The following is a 22,139-nucleotide window of genomic DNA, read 5'->3' as shown; positions in this document are numbered from 1 at the left end:
CCAAGCCAATTTTAAATATATAAATTTTAATTATATTTAAATTTTTGTATTTTTATAATAAAATTAATATAAAAAAATTATTTTTCTTGATATTTTTTTCTTTCTATATTCCTAGAACTAAATATATTATTATATTTCAAATAAACCCTAAATCATTTCTCTTTTCTTATCTCATTATCTCACATTGGGTTTTTTTTTTTTCCAATTATGAAGCCAAACCAATAACTTATCAACTGACTTTCTTTTTCTTTAAATAATCTCTGTATCTTTGTGGAAGGTGGACCAACAAAAGGGCCAAGGAATGTAGCTTTCAAGGGGTGGATGAGTGGTGGAGAGATATTCAAGATAAAGAATGGTCTGTATGATGAGAATAGAATTATGGTGTTGTTTGGGAATCTTTCCTTGAATAGTTTTTCAAAATCAATTATTGCATATAATTTTTTTAAAAATAGTTTTTAGTTATTTTGAAGACTATAACTCCTTTGAAGAAGTCAAACATCAGAAACAATTTTTTCAACCTACTCTCCAAGGAGGTACTGATATTCTTATATGCAAAGCAAAAAGTATTTTTGCATACTCTTTATATTTCTAATTGTATTTCCTAGAAAACTATAAAAAAAATAATTAAAAATACCTTAAATTATTCTAAAAAGTCACTTGTTTCCAAATTAAGAGGGTCTTTGCTAAATTAACTTAATAACTTAAAGTGGCTTAATAAGTTAATATAAATTATTAAGTAAATTAAATATATTTGGTTAAAAAAAAACTTAATATTACAACTAAAAGTTAAAAATGACTTTAGGTATTAAGTCAAAATAGTTAACTTACTCTTCATCTTTTTATTTTTATTTTTTATTTTTTGTCTTATTTACCCACAACTAATGAGAATATATTTAATAACCATGACTCCTGATCCTTAACCCATTTTTCATGAAAATAATATTAGTTAATATTTTTAATAATAAATATTAATTACAATTAATGAGAATAAATATATCAATATAATGATTTAAAATAAATTTTATCAAACAACTTTAATACTTGAAGTAAAAAAATTTGAGCAATAAGGTTTAAATTAATAATTTAAGAATAATTTAAATTAAAGTAAACTTGAATTATTAAGTAATAAGTATTCAATTTTATCAAATACCTAAGTAATATTTGTTTTTTTTAACTTAATTCTAAATAGAACTTAAAAACTAAATAGTGTTTAATAACGATAAACATTAAGTCATTTATTTATTTTAATATTTTACTTCTATTAAGTATTAAAAAGTAAAGAAAAACTAAAGTGAAATATTTTACGAATTCATCTTTATCTTAAAACTTTTTTTTGGCATTCAAAATAACTTTTCTTTTCTTATATACTTCTAATAGAGTAACCCAAATATGGAAATGGATCGTAAATGAAATGAATCTTTTTTTTTTTCACATTCCATATTCCATTGATTTAACCATTAAACATTTCTCATCTTCGAATATTGCAAAGCAGCAGTGACAATTCCAAGCCCAACCGACATGGACTGGGTTTAGTTTACCAGCCATGAACCTAAGCCAGATCAAGCCCAACATTGTAGCCCACTTATATTTTCGGGTTGGGTTCAGCCTAAGAATTTGGGACCAAACCAGCACAGTATTTCTACATAATGGCCCATTTTGGCTTAATTATATAGTTGGTGTGTGACTTTTTGGCGTTTTTTTTAATCCCATAAATTATTAAGACAACAGTGATTGATCATATAAAAACTGGTTTATTTTGACTAAGAAAAAACAAAAACAACAAAACATGATTCAACTTGTGGAGCCCAAGCCCATTTAGAACAAATAACAAGTCAGTATTGCTTAAAGAGACTACAAATTTGAGGCAAAGTTTAAGTTTGAGTTTGGATCATGGAGGATTGTGGAAATAAATAACAAGGAAAAAGGTAAAGAGAGGAGAAATGAGAATTAAATTTAAATGATTTTTTCATTTGTTTTAAAACGTTATTTTATAAATATAAAAGAAAAAGAAGAATTTAAAGTTTTTTCAAATTTGTTTATTATTATTATATATTATTATTATGTATAGGTTATGTTTGGTTCTTGGAAATACTAAGTAAAGAAAAAAAATATAAAGGAAAATAATTTTTTTATGTTTGGTTGTTCTATAAAAAATTTCAAAGAAAATCAAATATAATTAAAATTAATTAAAAAATTACATATTTTTAAATTGTTTAATATTTATATCATTGAATTAAAATAAATAAAATGAATTTGAAGTAGTAAATACAAATAATTTATTGACTTTTAATATATTTTTTTCCTTCATTTTTTCTACTTTTTTTTTATATTTTCTTTCTCTTGCATTTTTTCTCAAAATTTCTGGGAACCAAACATAACCATAAATAATGAAGAATTTGAAAATATATAAAATTTTAAATAATTTTTATTATATTTGATTTTTTTTTTTTATCATATTTCTAATGATAAACTAAACAAAAGATTTTGGATCTCTTATTATTATTTGTTTCTTTTCTTTAGTACATGTAATATAAATAGAATTATAAGACTACTTTTAAATCTTGTAAAGTTTAAGGGAAAATTAAAAAACAAAAATAGAAAGAAAAATGGAAGGAAAGAAATGTATTAGGAGGAAAGGAAATAAATTTAAACTCAAAGTATTTTTCTTACATACTTTTAAAATTTGTTTTTCATCTTTTTCCTTCTATACAAAGAATGAAGAATTTGAAAATGTATGAATTTCAAAATAATTTTTATTATATATACATATGTATATTTGTATTTTTTATGATAAATCAAATAAAAATTTTCAATTTTCCTTTTTTTTTTCCTTTCCATCCATTCTTTTCATGAGGGAACCGAAAAAAATTTACTTTCATACTTTCTTTCTATGCCCACCAAAAAGGAGGGTAAAATTTATTGTCTTTCATATCACTTTTTTTCAAAGAAAATATTGTCATATTACTTCTCCAAAGTAATTAGTTGAGGAAACATAAGTAATTACTTCTTAAATTTTTTGTTTTTAAAGTTGAGTTTTGAGGATTATAATATGTTTTTACTTATTTTGAATAAAAATTTGATAATGCATAACTTCTTGATACAAAATAATTGTTTGAGTCATTTGAATTTGGAACTCTAGAGTTTGAAGTAAAAAATAATCATCATGTCATTAGAGTGGATTCATAAATAATTAAAATAAATAAATATAAAAAGATGAAATCATGAAAAAAATTGAAATTAAAAAATATTTTATGAAACCAAAACGTAAAAAAGTGGAGATATTGTAAAGAAAGAAAAAAATTGAAAAAAGAAAAATCATATGACATGATGGATTGTGACATGTCAATATATATATATATATATTTAAAAAATAAAAGACAACACTTTATTGATGTAAGATAAAAATATATAAATAAAAGGAAAGAAAAAAAAATTGTGGTAGTTGGAAGGAGGAAAGGAGGGTTAGAGGGAAGTTTTAAGTGGGTATTTCTTGGTTTATTTTTTCTAAAATATATTTAATTTAAAAGTCAAAATTCAAACTTTAGAAAAAAAAAATCACGTGATGCATAATTACATAATTCCCCTTATAAAAAGTCAAAAACTTTTTGTCCATATTGAGGAAATTAAAGGGGAAGTATTCATGAGCTGGATGAGACGGATGTCGGATACAAACGGATGACTCGGATGTCGGATACAAACGGAAGAAAAAGAGCTAAAGAAAAGGTGGGATTGAAACCGATATTTGGATGATTTTATATGGTCTACTTTTGGACTTTCCGAGTTTATCAACCTTTTTTTGATTGAAAATTGAAATCGAAGCATCAAAGTGTCATTGTTTCCTATTTTTATTGCGGGCAGCCCACTGCCGTTTGGCGTGTTTGTTCCAATAAAACCGCTGTGCTCGTTGGTGTCAGTTTGGTATATAAAATTACTAAGAGAAAAATCCCAAATCCTAAGAGCAAGGCTGTGTGATTAAACTATCTCGGTTGGTGTCAGTTTATCTCCTCGATCTGACCCGAGAACACAATTCCTATTAAAAATTCCCTCTTGTGGTGGTCCACCAAAGACTTTATTTCTAAAGTTCTGTAGCTGTGTTGACGTCAGTTTATCTCCACTATCTGCAAAGTTGCCTCTACAACCCGTGGCGGACCCCATTGTCTCCAATGATAGAATTTTGAGCTCAAACTGACATAAAGGCATGTGTCCTCAATGAGATGGCTTCCGTTTATCTCCTCAAACGGATCATCAACCGAAGGCAACTCTCTTGTATAAATTTCCCTCCTTAAACTGACCACTATGAAGCAAGCTCAGCCAAGCATTGGATAACAATCACATTGTTTCTTCAAGGTCTTAATCTTCTCTTCACAGCTTGCTATTCAACGGGGCTTCGCTGGTTTTTAAGCAGTAGTATGTTTGATGGAAAATTTATTGAGTTGATTTTTTCCATCTTTGCAGGGAAATCCATGATGGCAAGAGCAGAGGAGCAGAGACCGCGATGGACTGAAGAAGAAGACCATAAGCTCATTGAATGTAAAAGCAGAAATCCCCATCTATCTTGGCCAAATATCGCAATGCTGGCAGGGCTGGAGAGGAGTGGCAAGAGTTGCAGGGAGAGGTGGAATAACAGTCTGACGGAAGACAATACCCTGCAGTGGCTTCATGGGAATAGGTAATGAGAATCCTCATACTCATATTTTTCCATTATGAGATGATATGATAGTGTGGTCAGTTTGAGTTTGAGCTGGGCATTTATAGCAAAAAATCATCTTCCAGGGCGAGCCGCTGGAACAACCAATTGAAGAAGAAGCTTGGGATAAGTACTCATCAGAATATTCCTGACCCACAAAGCTCGTTCATCTCAACCAGAATATTCCAAACGCAAGCTCCATTTCTACACCCATTTCAGCCTCACAAGAACTCGCCAACCCTTGCTTCAGAAGCCTGGCTACCTAGAATTTCTTAGTGATGAGATTATCGATCACTCTGTCGAGGGAGATGAGCTTGAGTCTTTAATTGTCGGGTTTGCTTCTTTGATTCCCAAAGTCAATCCAAATGAGACCAATTCGGGGAAGATTACTTTGAGCCTTTGATTTCTGGACCGGTTTCAGCTTCAGTGGAGGAGAAGTTCATGCCAACTGAACAAGTCACCAGAAATTGGCAGAACTTTCCGACTATGAGACTAGTAGAGAATATATAATATATGTATGCTCCATGATCATGAACCCATGTTTTTGTATTATGTTGAAGGGTTAGACCCATTAGTTTAATGGTCGATATTGTATTCATGGATGAAATTGTCATAAGAAATAGACAAGCAGCCCTTTTTTTTTTTCTTAAAAAGAGGTCTGAGGAGAAAGGTGTCAGCAATTCCCACTTTGGATTTGTAACTAGCCAATTTGAAGGAAATATTAAAAAATAAAACCTAAACTATTCATGGATACCATATCTGGTCGGATGGTCGTGAGAAACCGGGGCGAAGAAGTTTGGTGTTTTCTGAGCAAGGCAATGAAATTAATGATAGCTAAGGACACAACCTCACTTCTTTGTACCAATCTTGCAATTGAAGTATGGCGCATTATGAGTTCAGGACGGATTTTTTTGGATACCCGCTCCATCCGCCCCATCGCCCGTATGAAATTTTCATAAATGGATTATGAATGAGTCTAAGATTTTTTTTTTAAAAACCTAAAATGAGTTTGGGTGTTGTTTTGTTTTGTCCAAAGACATAAAACAAACTTTAAAATTTAATTTAATTTAATTCTTATTTTTCTATTTTTAATATCTATAAAAAATAAAAATAACTTTTTAATAAAATAAATTATAAAAAATTATAATACTTTAATCATTTATAAAGTACATTTATTTTATTGTTCTTAAAAAAATTTTAAAAAGTTTATTTTTATTTTTTAAATTTAATAGGTCAAGGCAATGTGGGTATGAGAAATTTCCATCAAACATACTACTGCTTAAAAACCAGCGAAGCCCCATTGAATAGCAAGCTGTGAAGAAAAGATTGAGACCTTGAAGAAACAATGTGATTGTTATCCAATGCTAGGCTGGGCTTGCTTCATAGTGGTTCATTTTGGGAGGGAAATTTATACAAGAGAGTTGCCTTCAGTTGATGATCCGTTTTAGGAGATAAACGGAAGCCATCTCTCCGAGGACACATGCCTTTATGTCAGTTTGAGTTCGAAATTCAATCATTGGAGACAATGGGGTCCGCCACGGGTTGTAGAGGCAACTTTGTATGTTTTTACGAGCATGGACTAGGGTCAGATAGAGGAGATAAACCGACGTCAACATACAGCTACAGAACTTTTGATATAAAGTCTTTGGTGGACCACCACAAGAGGGGATTTTTAATAGGAATTGTGTTCTCAGGTCAGATCGAGGAGATAAACTGACACCAAAGGATTTTGGAACGAACATGCGAGAGGGCGCCCATCTTTGCTATAAAAATAGGAAACAATGACCCTTTGATATTCCGATTTCAATTTTCAATTATAAAAGCTTCAAAAAGTTGGAAAGTCCAAACGTAGACCATATAAAATCATCAAACATCGTTTTCAATCCCACCTTTTCTTTCACTCTTTTTCATCCGTTTGTATCCGACATCCTACTCATCCGTCTCATGAATACTTCCCCTTTAACTTCCTCGATATGGACAAAAAGGTTTCGGTCCTCACAGAGATTTTGATGCCAAACTAAGCTTTTTTGAAAAAAAAATAAAAAAAATAATGAAATAAAGTTAAAAGATTATTTTAATAAATATTTTGAAAAACAATTTAGATGTGAAATATATATATATATTTTAAAAGAATTATTTTTTCGATAAACTCGTAACACAAATTCTCACAAAATCATCATTTTCTCAAAAAGAAAATTACGGTATATGTTAGGAAATGTCCCAAATTCCTAAATAATATAGATTTTTTTATAAAGAATATTATATAGAATATTTCTAAATTGATATATGTGGACCCCATATTTCGGGCTCATGCGTTTCCACTCGATGGCGAGCTCGATTTTTATTTGAAAAATTGATTTTATTGATTATTTGAAAATGACTTGGAGTCGCCACTTATTTTTGTTTTATTTTAAAGGGTAAACAAAATAAGAAAGAAAAACCCTAAGTGTGACTCCTTATTTTGGAAAAGGTGGTCTGTGAAAAATCGGATCGAGTTCGGGGGTCAGGTTACTTATCGGGAAGGTACGGAAAAGACCGTAGCACCCTTCTAAGTCCCTAAAGTCGGGTCTCTACTAATAAAATGAAGCAATCATGATATCTAATAAGGAAAACGCTGAATACCCAAAACTATCATGCACATATGAGAATCAAAACATGTATATAGAAAGACCAAAGTGGGAATAGCTACGCACCTGGGCGACGAGCCATAATAAGCTATCAAAAAGTGAGGTTAGTGCACAATTAAGAAATAATTTCGAGCATGTCATAGAGCAGAATAAATCAAATATGAATAATAATCAAACCAACCAATCAATCGATCATAAAATCCCGTATGTGGGGCCCCCACCAAAACCCGTTTATTTTTGCATGAATTAATTCCATAACCCCATTATTCGGAATCACGGGATTGAATAGATGCTTATTAAAAATGTGAAAATTATGAAATTATTAAAAACAATGAGGATTTATAGAAAAATATTTGCCGAAAATAATTATGACAACCAATTTTTATATATATTTTAAGAAAAGGAAAATGTTTAAAATTAAGGAAAGAAGAAAGAAAGAGAAACTAATATCAATGATAATAATACTAATAATAATAATAATAAATAAAAATAAAAAGTAAAAGATGTTTGGCGAATGGAAAAGGGTAAAAATTGATTTATTAAAAAAAAAAAGGATTTATTTAAGATAAAGTAAGAAAACTTGAGGGATTTAAACCTTTGAAAAGGATTTTATTTGAAAATCAATTTTTGAAAACAATGCACGGGAATGTAGGGTATGGCACATGGGTTTCAGGGGTGGCCCACCAAAGGTGGCCATGCATGCCATGCTAGAAAGAGGAAACGGGTCTCAAAGGTGCCACAAAGCCTCATTGCTACTTCACGCACCGGAAGCACCATGCGGATTCGGTCATAATCAGATTTTTCAATTATCCCCATGTTTAATGCATAACCCGTATATGCCTTAGGGCGTTCTGCAAGATACCCTATAGTCTTCGCACCCGGTTCCTCATCTTTGTTATCAAAGAAACCTCCAAGAAAAGCACTCGAGCACCTATCCCGTGGTGGACCTCAACATCCCAAACCTCAGGGCTTTGAGATTGATATGAGCCCTAAAGGCCTCATCCACATCCTTACTGTTGAGGAGATTGATGGCGAGCTTCAGGCCCTGAGCAATCAAGGAGGAGAAGAGGAAGAAACTGGAAGATGCAACCTCAAACACCAGCAGCCGCTTAGCCACATTGATCCCCGGCGTCGCAATCGGTGGCCAAGGCTACGGCCATAGCGGATTAGGTGATGGCGGTCGTCGACGGCGCCACGCAAGGCAGAGAGATGGATGTCGCAGCTGAGTTTGGTACCCAGCTGTCAACCAAACCCTGTGCTGAACCCCACAGGAGGAGCCCTGTTCACAGGCTGAAGGTCGGCAACAGTTGCCTTGGGTTCCCCATCATCAGCAATCCCAATGGGAACAGTAGAGGAGCCTCAAAACCATATCCATTCAATAACTGGAGATACATCAACCACTTTTTCATGAGCTTGAGCAGGATATCCATCATTAAATGGCTGAGGAAATTGACACCGTCTATCACCTCTATTTCTTAGTCAGGATGCAGAACTCCTACTCAATGATTTTACAACTGCAATTACAGGAGCCCTCACTACTACCAGTTCCTTCACCCATTCCGACAGCAACCAAAACCAGACCAATGACTTGAACTTTCAACTTCCCCAATCCATCAAATCCAGAAACCACTTGGAGTTAGAAACATTTTATACCTCATCCTAGAACTTTCAGGTATTTTACAAAGTAATGGTCGGTATTTTTCAAAAGCAAAAAGAAAAAAAGGTAGGCTCAAGAAACAGAGCAAGCTCAGAATTCGTTAATCAAGACTCCATCTCATGCTGCACTCAATGGATCTAAACAGGTGAGAAAAACAGGGAGCAGTGGCATGATTAATCAAACATCAATCTCAAAAATAATCCATACATCGGTTATTGACAGGAGAAAACAAAGAAAATAGAAAATAACCAAAACAGAGCAAGTACAAAAACAAACTCAAATTCAGCAAATCTCAATCCACAACCAAACAAAACTAACAATGCTCAAGTAGCCAGAGAAAGATGATGAAGAACAGTGATAATGAAAAATACCCTAAAAAAGAAACACTATACTCCATACCTGTGAAACTCCTCTCCGATGAAACTCACCTACAAAAACCAGTCTGCTCCCGTCCTTGGCACCAAAACCCCTCTCCGTAGCAGCCTAAGCTCCAGGAAATCCTCCCCAGAAAAATCTCCTCCTTCAGCAAAAGCAGCTCCCCGCTTCCCTTGCCTCCCTACTCTCTGAAAACTCCCTGAACCCTTTCCTCTTCCTTCCAATAGAAACGCTGCCAGCTAAAAGTATCCTCCACGGTCAGACGACACCACCTTCCCTGCAGCTGCAAGCCTCCACTACCCCCATGCAGCTGGCAGCCTCTGCTCCTCTAACGGCCAGCCGATTCTCCTTCTAGAACCTTCTTAATAGGTGTTGCACCCTCATAGGTTCTCTCAAGTCACTACCATGATTCCCCAGCAGGCCCTCAGGAGTCGACACGTGGCTAGCCAAGGCTCTTCCACGTGGCAAAATCAGCTGCAGCAAAGAATGACCTAAATGGGGGTCTACAATATATTATTGTAATATTAGACTTCTTTATAAGATGATGAACTTATAAAGACTATATAAAGTGGATAGAGAGGTACGGATGGAATGAGATGACTCATGGTAGGGTAGGGATACAAAGAGTGTGAAAACATGGGATGTTTCAAAAACTCAATAATTGTATCTGATTTTGTCCTCTGTAATATTCTGGTTTTGTTATTTATAATGTTATCTATTGTATATTGAAATGATTATCTTCCATTCATGGACAAAGACATGGTTGTCGAACCACTTTAAAACCTCATGTACCATTTGTGTTGATTTTTTTTATCTTTGTGTTGTTAATTAACAATGTTTGCATCAAAGCTTCCGCCAATGTAACAGAATATGAACATGAAAAAAAGTAAAAGAAAGAGGAAGGAAAACAAACTAGTCCTGAAATTACGCGGGGATTATATAATCATGCGCCAAATTACTATTTAAACCTCCTCTCCTCCCGAAATGTTTTCCTTTTCTCATTTACACATGACAACTCAAAGAGTTGTCTCTTATTTTTATTTTATTTTAAAAAACATTGACATGTGATAATCAACCATGTCATATGATTTTTCCTTTTTTATTTTTTTATTCCTTTATAAATACCTCCACCTTTTTGTTTTTGTTTTTTTAATGTGTTGATTTTATAAATTTTTTTAAATTTATATATATATTTTCACTATTTCATCTTTCTATATTTATTAATTTTAATTATTTATGAATATTTTTAAGACAAAATAATAATACATAATAAATAATTAATGAGAACAAATTTAATATAAAAATAAATACATAATGAACAAATTTAAAAGTTTACAACATAAGATTTTCTATATTTTTTCTAAATAAAATATTTATTTATTTTATAAATTTTATTACATTGTTATATTATTTTATTATTTATATTTTTAGAAATTTTAAATTTTTATATGCAAATCAGAGTCGATGGCAATAGTTTTAGTTTTTTGCTCATGGATCTAAATTGATCATAGTTTTAACTTTCTTTTTGGTTAAATTATTTAATATTTCTAATTATATAAGATAAAAACTTGATTGTTGTTCTAACATTTTACTTTATTAAAATATTTAAGTTTGAATTTATATAAAATAAAATAAAATAAAACATATTTATCATAAAAAGTTGTATTTAATCATTTATATTAATTTCTCTTAATTTTATTAAAAATTCAAATTTTTACATGTTGAAATTGTGCACCTTTCAAGTTTGAGCAATTTGAATTGAATAGCACTTTTGTAGTTACAATACATAGGAGTAGGACAAGAAAGAGAAACACTCATATTAACAAGTAACCAACATAACCAAACTATCTCACTGCTGGTAAATGCCATAATATGATACTCAACTTTTGTGGAAGATTGAGAAATGATAGTTTGTTTTTGTTCTTCCAAGAGATAAGGGAATCCCTAAAAAAAATGTATAAAATCTAGGGGCAGACTTGTGATATTTGAGATCATTGGTTCAATCAACATTAAAATATGCATGCAACTCTTAAAAAAGAAGTAGATGGAAATAAAAGACTATGAAATATAGTGCCTCGGAGATACTACAGAACACAAAGACAACAACTCAATGAAATGTAGTAGGAAAAGCAACAAATTGACTAACATTATAAACAACATAAGTGATGTTTGAACGTGTAATGGTGAGATATACCAAGTTGCCAACAATAGTACGATATAAAGTAGGTTCTAGCAAGGGGTTGCCATCAGAAGAAGAATACTAAACATTAACTTTAAGAGTAGTATCAATAAGGTGAGCATGATCGAGAATATCAATTATGTACTTCGATTGTGAAAGAAGATAACCTTTTGGAGAAGAAACTATCTCAATACCCAAAAAGTACTGTATCGAGCCCAAATCCTTCATTTTAAAATGGGAAGTCAAATATAATTTCAACACTATAATCTTATCAACATCATCACCTATAATAATTATGTCATCAACATATAGAGAAAGAAGAATACAACCAATAGAGGTGTAGTACTTTAAAAAGAGTGTAGGATCATGACGACTAGGTGAAAGCCAAGAAAAATAAGCACATCAAAGAACTTTGCAAACCAAGCACAAGGTGTTTGTTTGAGACTGTATAAAACTTTCTTAAGCTTGCAAACTTCTCTAAGATTATGAGAAACACTAGGAGGAAGGACCATATAGACTTCTTCTTGAAGATCACCATTCAAAAAGACATTTTCAACATCCAACTGAGTTAAGAGTACATAAGTAATTATAATAAGAGTACAAAATGCAGTCATCTTTGTAATAAAAGCAGAAGTTTCCTCATGATCCATACCATACTATTGAGAAAATCCCTTAGCAACCAATCAGGCTTTTTACTGCTTAATTGAACCGTTAGAATTAGTTTTGATTTTATAGACCTACTGAGAACCTATTGCATTCTTTCCAAGTGGTAAAGGTACCAAACCCCAAACATTAATCTTATGAAAAACAAAAAGTTCCTCAATCATAGTTTGCTACCAAAAAAGATCAAGAATAGCTTCTTTATATGATAGAGGCTTAGAATGGTTGTGAATAAAAGCTAAAAATGATGTAAAAGAATTGAATAAGAGAAATGAATAAAATATGGTAATTGAGTAGACTCATGAAGACGTTGAAAATAATGTGGGGGAAAAGGATCCATAGTCTCAAAAGGTGGTAGAGTAGCCGTATGAGGAGAGAAATGAGCATGATGATCCAAAACTAAAGTATTAGTATCTATATGAAAACTATTTATATCATCCAAGAAAAGATCAATGTGAACAAGTTTAGACTTAAAGACATTATGAGACTTAACAGGAATAAAAAATAAAAGTATATGTTCAAAGAAGAAAACATGATGAGAAACATATAATTTATGGCTAATCGAATCAAAGCAACGATATCCCTTTTGACTTTCATCATATCCTAGAAAAAACAAAGGACATAATGAGAAGATAATTTGCTATGCTTTGTACAAGGACGAAGAACAAAACAAGTATAACAAAAGCCTCTTAAGGAAGAGTACTTAGGAGTATAGCCATACAACTTTTCAAATGTGACAAACCAGAGGTGTGGAATTAGGGAATTTTATTAATTAAGTGAACTATAGTAAAAACTGCTGCCCCTCCCCCTTAATTCAATAGGAATGCATGTAGACAATAAAAGAGAACGAACAATTTCAATAATATGCCTATGTTTCCTTTTAGCGACAACATTTTTCTATGGAGTGTTGGTATAAGATATGTGGTACATAATTCCATGTGAAGCAAGTAATTCCCAAAATGCATTAGTAGTATACTCTCTGTCATGCCCCAAGACCCGCTCCAAGGGCGTAATAGTCATTTCACACTTCAAGTCGAAAAGCTCAAAACGTAAATTGACCCAAACATTCATCTTGTAACTAGAAGTTACCTATTATCTAATTCTTATTCGGAGTAGTAGAACAAAAGTTTAAAACTAACACATCAACCAAAGGGCTATTGTCCAAACAACTTCAAACTTAAACAATAATTATTAGTAATTAAATTCTAACATTTAAACAATGTCTAAAATAAGAGTTTAAACAAAAAGTCCTAATAATGCCAAAATCTTATCCTAATCATCACTCCTTGCTTGAATCGATAGTACTTGAAAAATTGTCAACAAAGAGGAATGGCCTCAAAGCACAATAAAGAATATTAATACAATTTCATAGATTAAATATTTTCAATTATGATTGCAAATAGGAGATATAATGTATAATTATTTTTATAAAAACTTCTGAGTTTAACATGCTAATACATTCAAAACTTTTCCACCAAAATTTTTCATATTTATATCAAAACAATTTTATATCAAATCCAAATCAAATACATTCAAAACATTTTTACTTTGGTTATCCAATAACAAATGGTGCCTAGTTAAGTGAGACTTTACGAATGAGTGACTAACTTTAAATTTGTTTCTTTTAAGGTAGACAGAACCAAACATTACTGGTGCTAGTAACCTCTAACCAAACCCGAAGAGGCTGAAGTCTAAATCAATTATATTCCTCACCACGAAATGTAAAAGTCAACTATTATATCCCGATGACAAAGACTGAAAAGTCAACATTTATATCATATTGATTAGGGCCAAAGAAACCAGAGTCAAACACTTTGTTTTATTTATTCAAACTTACAAAAACATAATATCTCCATATTTTTTGTTATAAAAAAAAGAAAAATTTATAAAATATTTTTTCATGCAAAATATATTTAATTCATGCATAAAAACAAAGATGACATTTTACACATTTCAAAATAGCATAATTTTTTTTTTTTTTGGTATTTATTTATCAAATCTACATTAATTTCTCTTACTTCAAAGAAGCACTTAAAAACCTTGAAAAAAAAAATTAATCTTGAAGAATCTACTCCTCACCTAACATAACAAAAAAAAAAAAAAAAAAAATTGTTATTACTATTTATCTAAAAAAATTATAAGTTTGACAATTCTAAAAATTTTATATATTAATATTATTATTTCTAATTATAAATATTAATTTAAGTAATCTATTCCTCATTTAAGTAAAATTAATGAGCTTCTAATTTATATAAAGCTATTTCCCCAATTTGTTTCTAAGAATATATATAGCTAATTTAATTAAAGTACAATCTTATTTCATTTATTAAATTCTATTTGAACTTAACAATTTAATTAATGAGTTCTCAAAGTTAATTAGTTTTTTTAAAGAACATTTTCCTTATTTATTTAAATTAAATCTTTCCAAAACCTATTCTTTTTTATTTATTTAAATTAAATTTCTAAAAAAATATTTATTTGCATTATCCCCTCCAATCACTATAATTGTTTATCAAAAGTAGTTCGTACTAATTTTTATTTTTAATCTTTTTTTCTCTCCCAACCCAACATGCAAATAATGTAAACACACTTCACTCATAATAGAAAACCTTTTATTCATGAATCTATATCAATATTTCTTACTAGAGTTTGAATTCATTTCATTTTGTTGATTATTTTTTAGGTACCCTTAGGTTAGACGAGAAGTGATAGTTAGAAGGAAAATCATTCTCTATTGGGATTTGTTGTTTAGAGTTTCATTTTGGCTTATTGTTTGAATGTTTTAAAAAAAAAAGTGACTATTTAAATTGTTTGAGATTTTTAGTTTTAACGATGGTTTCAACTTTTATTTTTGGAGTTGAGTTTTGAGGATTGTACTATGTTTTTATTTATTGTATATGGTAATTTAGTAATTGATAATTTTTTGATATAAGATACTTGTTATGAGTCATTTATATTTTGAGTTTCCATGTTTGAAGTGTAAAATAATTATCATGACCTGAGAGTAGATACTGGGACATGACAAATGCAACTAAATGGAGCATTGTGAAAGACATAAATAAAATAGATATCATAGTATTTCCCAAGTTGTGAAGCTCATTTTTCTAATTTAGTCATGCAAATAACACAATACACAAATATTCAAATTGTATTTTTAATTTTCATAAATATTCTAGATAGTTCTAATTAATGTTTTTATTTTTAAAAACAAAAATCAAAAGAAAAAAAATTCATCCATTTTTCGAGAATCTTTCACTAATTTCGATGGTTCATGGATAGGACATAGACGAGTTACAAGTGTTAATTTTTTATTTTACAATTTTTTTATAAAGTTTTAAAATCACATATTTTTATACACCTTTATCTTTGATTTTTTTTTGAAATTATAAAAGTACAAAATAACAAATGGACTTCTAATTTCGTTCCAATAAGATATTGCTTCATTTAAAATTTTTAATTATCATTATCATTATTTTTAATTTAATTTAATTTTTTTAATTCCATATTTAATATTTTTGTTTCCACTTATTTTACTTTCTTTTCTAGAATGATGATAGGGTGAGTTTTTTTGGCTACTCGTCCCACCAGTGGGGTGAGGGGGTGTTTCCCTCCATGTGTCCTTTTCAAATTCAAGACCACTTGGTCGATCAGGACAAACATATAATTTGTTGGGGGCACCTGTTCTAGACGAGCATAAGCTCCGTTTGGCACCAAAAGTGAGAAGTTTCCTTATTCCACATTGCCAAATAAGCCAGCTGGACTCCCAGAATGCCAGACAAGATGGACAAACCAAGTTGATTGGACCTTTTAGACGGGCAAATCAATCCAATCAAGTCCTTAGGATTTTTGACATATGTGGTTAACCATACTTGATGTCTGAGTATCGGCCCAGACACCTGACTTCTAAGTGGCGAATGAGACTCTATTTACACCCAAAAGTCAATACTAATTAATTGTTACACACAATTTCAGACATTGGCAGACTAAATGGACAATTAGCTGCATGGTTCGATATTTTGGCATGTCAGCAGATGTCACCAATCAGCCGCCCTTATCTAATATGATCGCCCAACCGCCCTAAAGGCAATCATCATTACCAGAAAGGTTAGAGTGCATAGTCAACACTACAATGACGGTGCCATCGACTCTATATAAACCCCTCAAAAAGCACGAACGAGGTACGCGCGCACATACACTCATTCTCTCTCACAAAATAGTTAGAGCTATCTTTGTTTTACTTAAACTTTGGAGGGGAGTGCCCAGACCACCCGTCCGGACATCTTTTTGTGTAGGGAAGAAGTTCGTCCAACTTCAATGCAGTTGGACGAACTTCTCAAGAAGCACAAATAAGGGAAGAAGTCCGCTTGACTCTAGTGGAACTGGACGGACCTGACTCCAGTTGGGAATGACACCAACACTACCCTTAATAAATAAGATTTAGGATGAAGAGAATCAAGTTAATAGTGAGTTCGAGATTTTTTTTAAACAAAATATTTTTAATCATTCATAAATTTTAAAAAACTCACGTACCCGAAATTGAAAATTAGGGTAGAAAATTAACCCTCCTCGATTGGCGTAAGTTTAAAAGAGCCCTAGTTGTAACCCTAGAGTCAATTTGTTTGGTTGTATCCTTATAAGTTGTTTGCTCCACTTCTCTCTAACAAGGCCTTCATGGTATACTTTTGAACTCTTATTACTGAATTAATATTCACCAATCAACCATATATTTGTCACACCAATAAATATGGTTGTAAAATGATATAAAATTAATGACTAAGCAATATAGAAAACTATTTGTTACAGGTAAATATTATGGGTTAGTGTCCTTAAATATGACTTAGGTGTATTATAAATATAAAGTTATGTCAAAAAAATTATTATGAAACACTCAAAACAGCTGTGTTGAGGAGTGGTGAGAGCTACGAGGTGGAGAAACAATTCAAAGTGATGTTCAAATCTAGTAAGCAACTTATAATAACTAATTAATTACTACGACAAAAATCTTAAGAACAAATCTAAGAGACTAAACTATGTCCGTTGGCGTAAGTTTATCTCCTCAATCTGACCTCCAAACAAATGTCTTATTAAAAATTCCCTCTTGTGGTCCACCAAAGATTTTATTTCAAATGTCTGTAGCTGCATGTTCTAAAACATATCCGTTGCCGTCAGTTTATCTCCTCAATCTGACCTCAATCCATGCTCTTAGAACAAAGAACGTTGCCTCTACAACTCCCGGCGGATCCTATGAGATGCTGCTTCAGTTTATCTCCTCAAACAGATCAACTGAAGGCAACTCTCTTTCTATAAATTTCCCTCCTCATATGACCACTATGAAGCAAGCTCAGCCAAGCATTGGATAACAAGCACGTTGTTTCTTCAAGGTCTCAATCTTCTCTTCACAGCTTGCTTTCACTGGGGAGAGCTTCCCTGGTTTTTTTGGAGTCATTGTATTTATTTATTTGTTTTCTTATAGTATATTTCATGGAAGCAGCTTTATTGGTTTAATTTCTTCCATCTCTGCAGGGAAATCCGTAATGGGAACACAACAGCAGACAACTGGGTTGGAGACACGGCCATGGACCGAAGAAGAAGACCAGAAGGTCATTGAATGTAAAACCAAAAATCCCAATAAATATTGGCTAGAAATCGCAAAGGAGGCTGCGCCAACGCGGAGTTCTCCAAGTTGTAGGGAGAGGTGGGAAAAGCATTTGAAGAATAACCATTGAGTTTGCTCCATGGTCATGAATGCATCTTATAATAAACCTGGGCTTCGTTGGTTAGACCCATTAATTTCTGCATAATATAATGGTTGGCTTATGGTACTCGCCGATGAAATTATTCATCTTATAATAAACATGTGTTTTCTATTATGTTGAAGAGTTGAAGGGTTAGATCCATGACTTGTGACCATCCATTTGAAGGAAATAGAACAAATAAAACCTCAACTGTGAACGACATAAAAAGACTAAAAAGTAATTTCGCATACAATAAAAAATAAAATAAAATAAGTGTAAATAAATCCACCATTCTTACATTATTAGTTTTTAAATTTATTTATAGTTTTAATTATATTATTAAAGAGTTTATAGCTCAAAAAATAAAAAATAAAAAATAAAAGAAAAGAAAAAGAGATAATGAGTATAGAGCACCATTCTTATAACCACTTTCAAGATAAAAATCCAAAGCCATTAGTGCCTTTTGATTATTATAAACAACAAAAAATAAAGTCTAAATAGCTTAAATTACTTTTAATATTGATTTTTGAAATATTTTGGTCAACCAATTGAAATAAATTTATAAAATTTCAAATACCATTTGTTTAACATGACTTAAGTATGTTGTTTCAGAATGTAAATAAAAAAATATTTTTTATTATTTATAATAAAAAAGTATATTTTCATACATTTATATGAAAAAACACCATAAAATAGGAACTTAAATTTATAAAATACGAATTTTAAATAGCTATCTAAAAATAATTAACATTTTATATACTTTTTGGTTTAAACACTATCTTTTAATAATATAGATACTACTTTTGACCATTTTAAATACTAGGTTTGACCAATAAATACATATATGAAACTTAAATTATTTTTAAAGAATTCATGTTTTGTAATTATTTTTATATACATAAGGGTATGGAAACCACTTTTTCCTTTATAATTTTCAATTTGCCAAATATGTCCTCAACTTTTTATTATTATTAAAAAACAAAACCTATTAAGAAAGAATAAATCAATTGTCAATACTTACCATTAAAAGCAATTTATGTATTTAAAAGGCTTGAATGTACGCTAAGGTTTGTAACTGTTTTTGAGAATTAAAAAAAAAAAAAAAAAAGAGCAAAACGTGTTTGAAAATTTAAAAAAATAAAAAACAATATTATTTTCTTGAAAATAGAAAATAGGATATTTTCTAAACACATATTTTTGTTGTTTTTACTTGTATCCTTATGTGGTTGTTTTAAAAACATATTAATCTAGAAAATATAAAAAAAAACTGTGCTTGAAAACTTTTAAATAATGTTCAAAACCGTTCCTGAACTGACCCTACTTTTTGCACCATGTCAACTTCTTCACCTCTTTATTGTATCAAGCTAGGTTTGTTATATTGAATCCTTTCATCTCCATGGACTTCGTTTGCATGTAACAGACCCCACTCCAACACCCCCTGTCTTCCTAATCCTCAAGCACCCACTTTCAATTCTTTTTTTTCCTAATTGTTTGAATTGCTTTTACTTTTCCAAAAATGTTGAAGGAAAATAACAAACCTTTTAAGACATAGAAATGTTAGGAGTTTCATTTTGTTTTTGGGTTCATAGCAAACCGATTAATTTTTTACTTGTTATTTAGTCTAAGAGAGGCTACAGTTGAAGACACCAATTCTATCTAGCCCTGCAAGGTCTGGGATATCTCTTCGACTTATATAGCCCTGCAAACTTCGCCCCGGTTTTTTCCTTCGAATTGGATGGTTACAAATCCAAAGTAGCAATCGTTGACACCTTTCTCCTCAGACCTCTTTTTAAGAAAAAAAAAGACTACTTGTCTATTTCTTATTACAATTTCATCCATGAGTACAATAAGTCAACCATTACATTAATGGCTCTAACCCTTCAACATAATACAAAAAGATGGGTTCATGATCATGGAGTATACACATATATTCTCTACTAGTCTCATAATCGGAAAGTTCTGCCGATTTCTGGTGACTTGTTCAGTTGGCGTGAACTCGTTCTCCACTAGGCTGAAACCGGTCCAGAAATCCAAGGCTCAAAGTAATCTCCCCCGAAATTTTGGATTAACGTTGGGAATCAAAGAACCAAACTCGGCAATCAAAGACTCAAGCTCATCTCCCTCGACAGAGTGATCGATAATCTCATCATCCCTGAGAAATTCTAGGTAGCTAGGCTTCTGAAGCAAGGGTTGACGAGTTCTTGTGAATCTGAAATGGGTGTAGGAAAGGAGCTTGCGTTTGAAATATTCTGATGAGTACTTATCCCAAGCTTCTTCACTTGGTTGTTCCAGCTGTCGGCCCTGGAAGATGATTTTTTTGCCATAAATGCCGGGCTCAAACTAAAACTGACCATACTATCATATCATATCATATCATAATGGAAAAATATGAGTATGAGGATTCTCATTACCTATTCCCATAAAGCCGCTGCAGGCGGGTAATGGTATTGTCTTCCGTCAGACTGTTATTCCACCTCTCCCTACAACTCTTGCCACTCCTCTCCAGCCCTGCCAGCATTGCGATATTTGGCCAAGATAGATGGGGATTTCTGCTTTTATATTCAATGAGCTTATGGTCTTCTTCTTCGGTCCATCGCGGTCTCTGCTCCTCTGGTCTTGCCATCATGGATTTCCCTGCAAAGATGGAAGAAATCAACCCAATAAATTTTCCATCAAACATACTACTGCTTAAAAACCAGCGAAGCCCCATTGAATAGCAAGCTGTGAAGAGAAGATTGAGACCTTGAAGAAACAATGTGATTGTTATCCGATGCTTGGCTGAGCTTGCTTCATAGTGGTTAATTTTGGGAGGGAAATTTATACAAGAGAGTTGCCTTCGGTTGATGATCCGTTTGAGGAGATAAACGGAAGCCATGTCATTGAGGACACGTGCCTTTATGTCAGTTTGAGTTCGAAATTCAATCATTGGAGACAATGGGGTCCGCCACGGGTTGTAGAGGCAACTTTTTATGTTTTAAGAGCATGGACTTGGGTCAGATAGAGGAGATAAACTGACGTCAACACACAGCTACAGAACTTTAGAAATAAAGTCTTTGGTGGACCACCACAAGAGGGAATTTTTAATAGGAATTGTGTTCTCAGGTCAGATCGAGGAGATAAACTGACGTCAACATACAGCTACAGAACTTTTGAAATAAAGTCTTTGGTCTCAGCTCAGATGAGGAGATAAACTGACACCAAAGGACATACTTTAATCACATAGACTTGTTCTTAGGATTTTGGATTTTTCTCTTAGAAACTATATACCAATCTGACACCGACTAATAGAGCGGTTTTATTGGAACGAATATGCGAGATGACAGAGGGGCGCCCATCTTTGCAATAAAAATAGGAAACAATGACACCTTGAAAAGACACTTTGATGTTCCGATTTCAATTTTCAATCATAAAAGCTTCAAAAAGTTGGAAAATCATCAAACATCGGTTTCAATCACACCTTTTCTTTAGCTCTTTTTCTTCCGTTTGTATCCGACATCCTTCTCATCGGTCTCATGAATACTTCCCCTTTTAACTTCCTCTATATGGACAAAAAGGTTCTGGTCCTAACACAGAGTTTGATGCCAAACTTAGCTTTTTTGAAAAAAAAAAAAAAAAAAAAAAAACCAATCTTACGTTCTTTCCGGATCAACATCTACGTATTATTATTATTATTTTTTATAACAAAATCATAATTTTTATAACAAACATTAAATCGATGTTTACTGATTATGGTTTTATTATAAAAAAAATAATGAAATAAAGTTAAAAGATTATTTTAATAAATATTTTGAAAAATAATTTAGATGTGAAATATTCTTTTTTTTTTTTTTTTTAAAAGGATTACTTTTTCCATTAACTTCTAACACAAATTCTCACAAAACCATTATTTTCTCAAAAAGAAAATCACCATATATGTTAGGAAATATCCTAAATTTCTGATTAGTATAGATTATTTTTTTATAAAGAATATTGTATGGAATATTTTTAGGTTGATATATTATTGTAATGTTAAACTTCTTTATAAAATAAGAAAATTTGTTAGAAATATTTTAGGTTATGAAAGAAAAAAGTTAATGAGATAAAATATGAGCTTATAAAAATTATACGAGAGGTATTCGGTGGAATGAGATGACTCGTGGTAGGGTAGGGATACAAAGAGTGGGAAAACATAGGATGTTTCGAGAACTTAATAATTATATCTGATTTTATCTTTTATAAT

The 22,139-nt window shown here is 31.5% G+C and overlaps 1 protein-coding gene across 1 annotated transcript; it reads left to right on the top strand.

Moving 5' to 3' along the window:
- The first annotated feature begins 4,214 nt into the window (after nt 1-4,214).
- Nucleotides 4,215-8,476, top strand: LOC117933946 (transcription factor MYB102-like). Its single transcript, XM_034855533.1, has 4 exons — nt 4,215-4,266; nt 4,456-4,669; nt 4,756-4,817; nt 8,160-8,476. Exons 1-4 carry the CDS (start codon nt 4,215-4,217, stop codon nt 8,474-8,476), a joined length of 645 nt encoding a protein of 214 aa, XP_034711424.1.
- The last annotated feature ends 13,663 nt before the right edge of the window (nt 8,477-22,139 follow it).

This window comes from Vitis riparia, chromosome 16 (assembly GCF_004353265.1).
Source record: "Vitis riparia cultivar Riparia Gloire de Montpellier isolate 1030 chromosome 16, EGFV_Vit.rip_1.0, whole genome shotgun sequence".
Taxonomy (NCBI): Eukaryota; Viridiplantae; Streptophyta; class Magnoliopsida; order Vitales; family Vitaceae; genus Vitis; species Vitis riparia.
Note: the sequence above shows the minus strand (reverse complement) of the source record. Positions and strands in the feature narration are given on the sequence as shown.

Excerpts from the sequence above, each read along its gene's own strand:
- LOC117933946 (XM_034855533.1), top strand. The coding sequence starts at position 4,215 with ATGGCTTCCGTTTATCTCCTCAAACGGATCATCAACCGAAGGCAACTC. Across the intron at positions 4,670-4,755 it reads CAGTGGCTTCATGGGAATAG|CAAAAAATCATCTTCCAGGG; the intron begins GTAATGAGAATC and ends GGGCATTTATAG. Across the intron at positions 4,818-8,159 it reads GAAGAAGAAGCTTGGGATAA|GGCGTTCTGCAAGATACCCT; the intron begins GTACTCATCAGA and ends TATATGCCTTAG.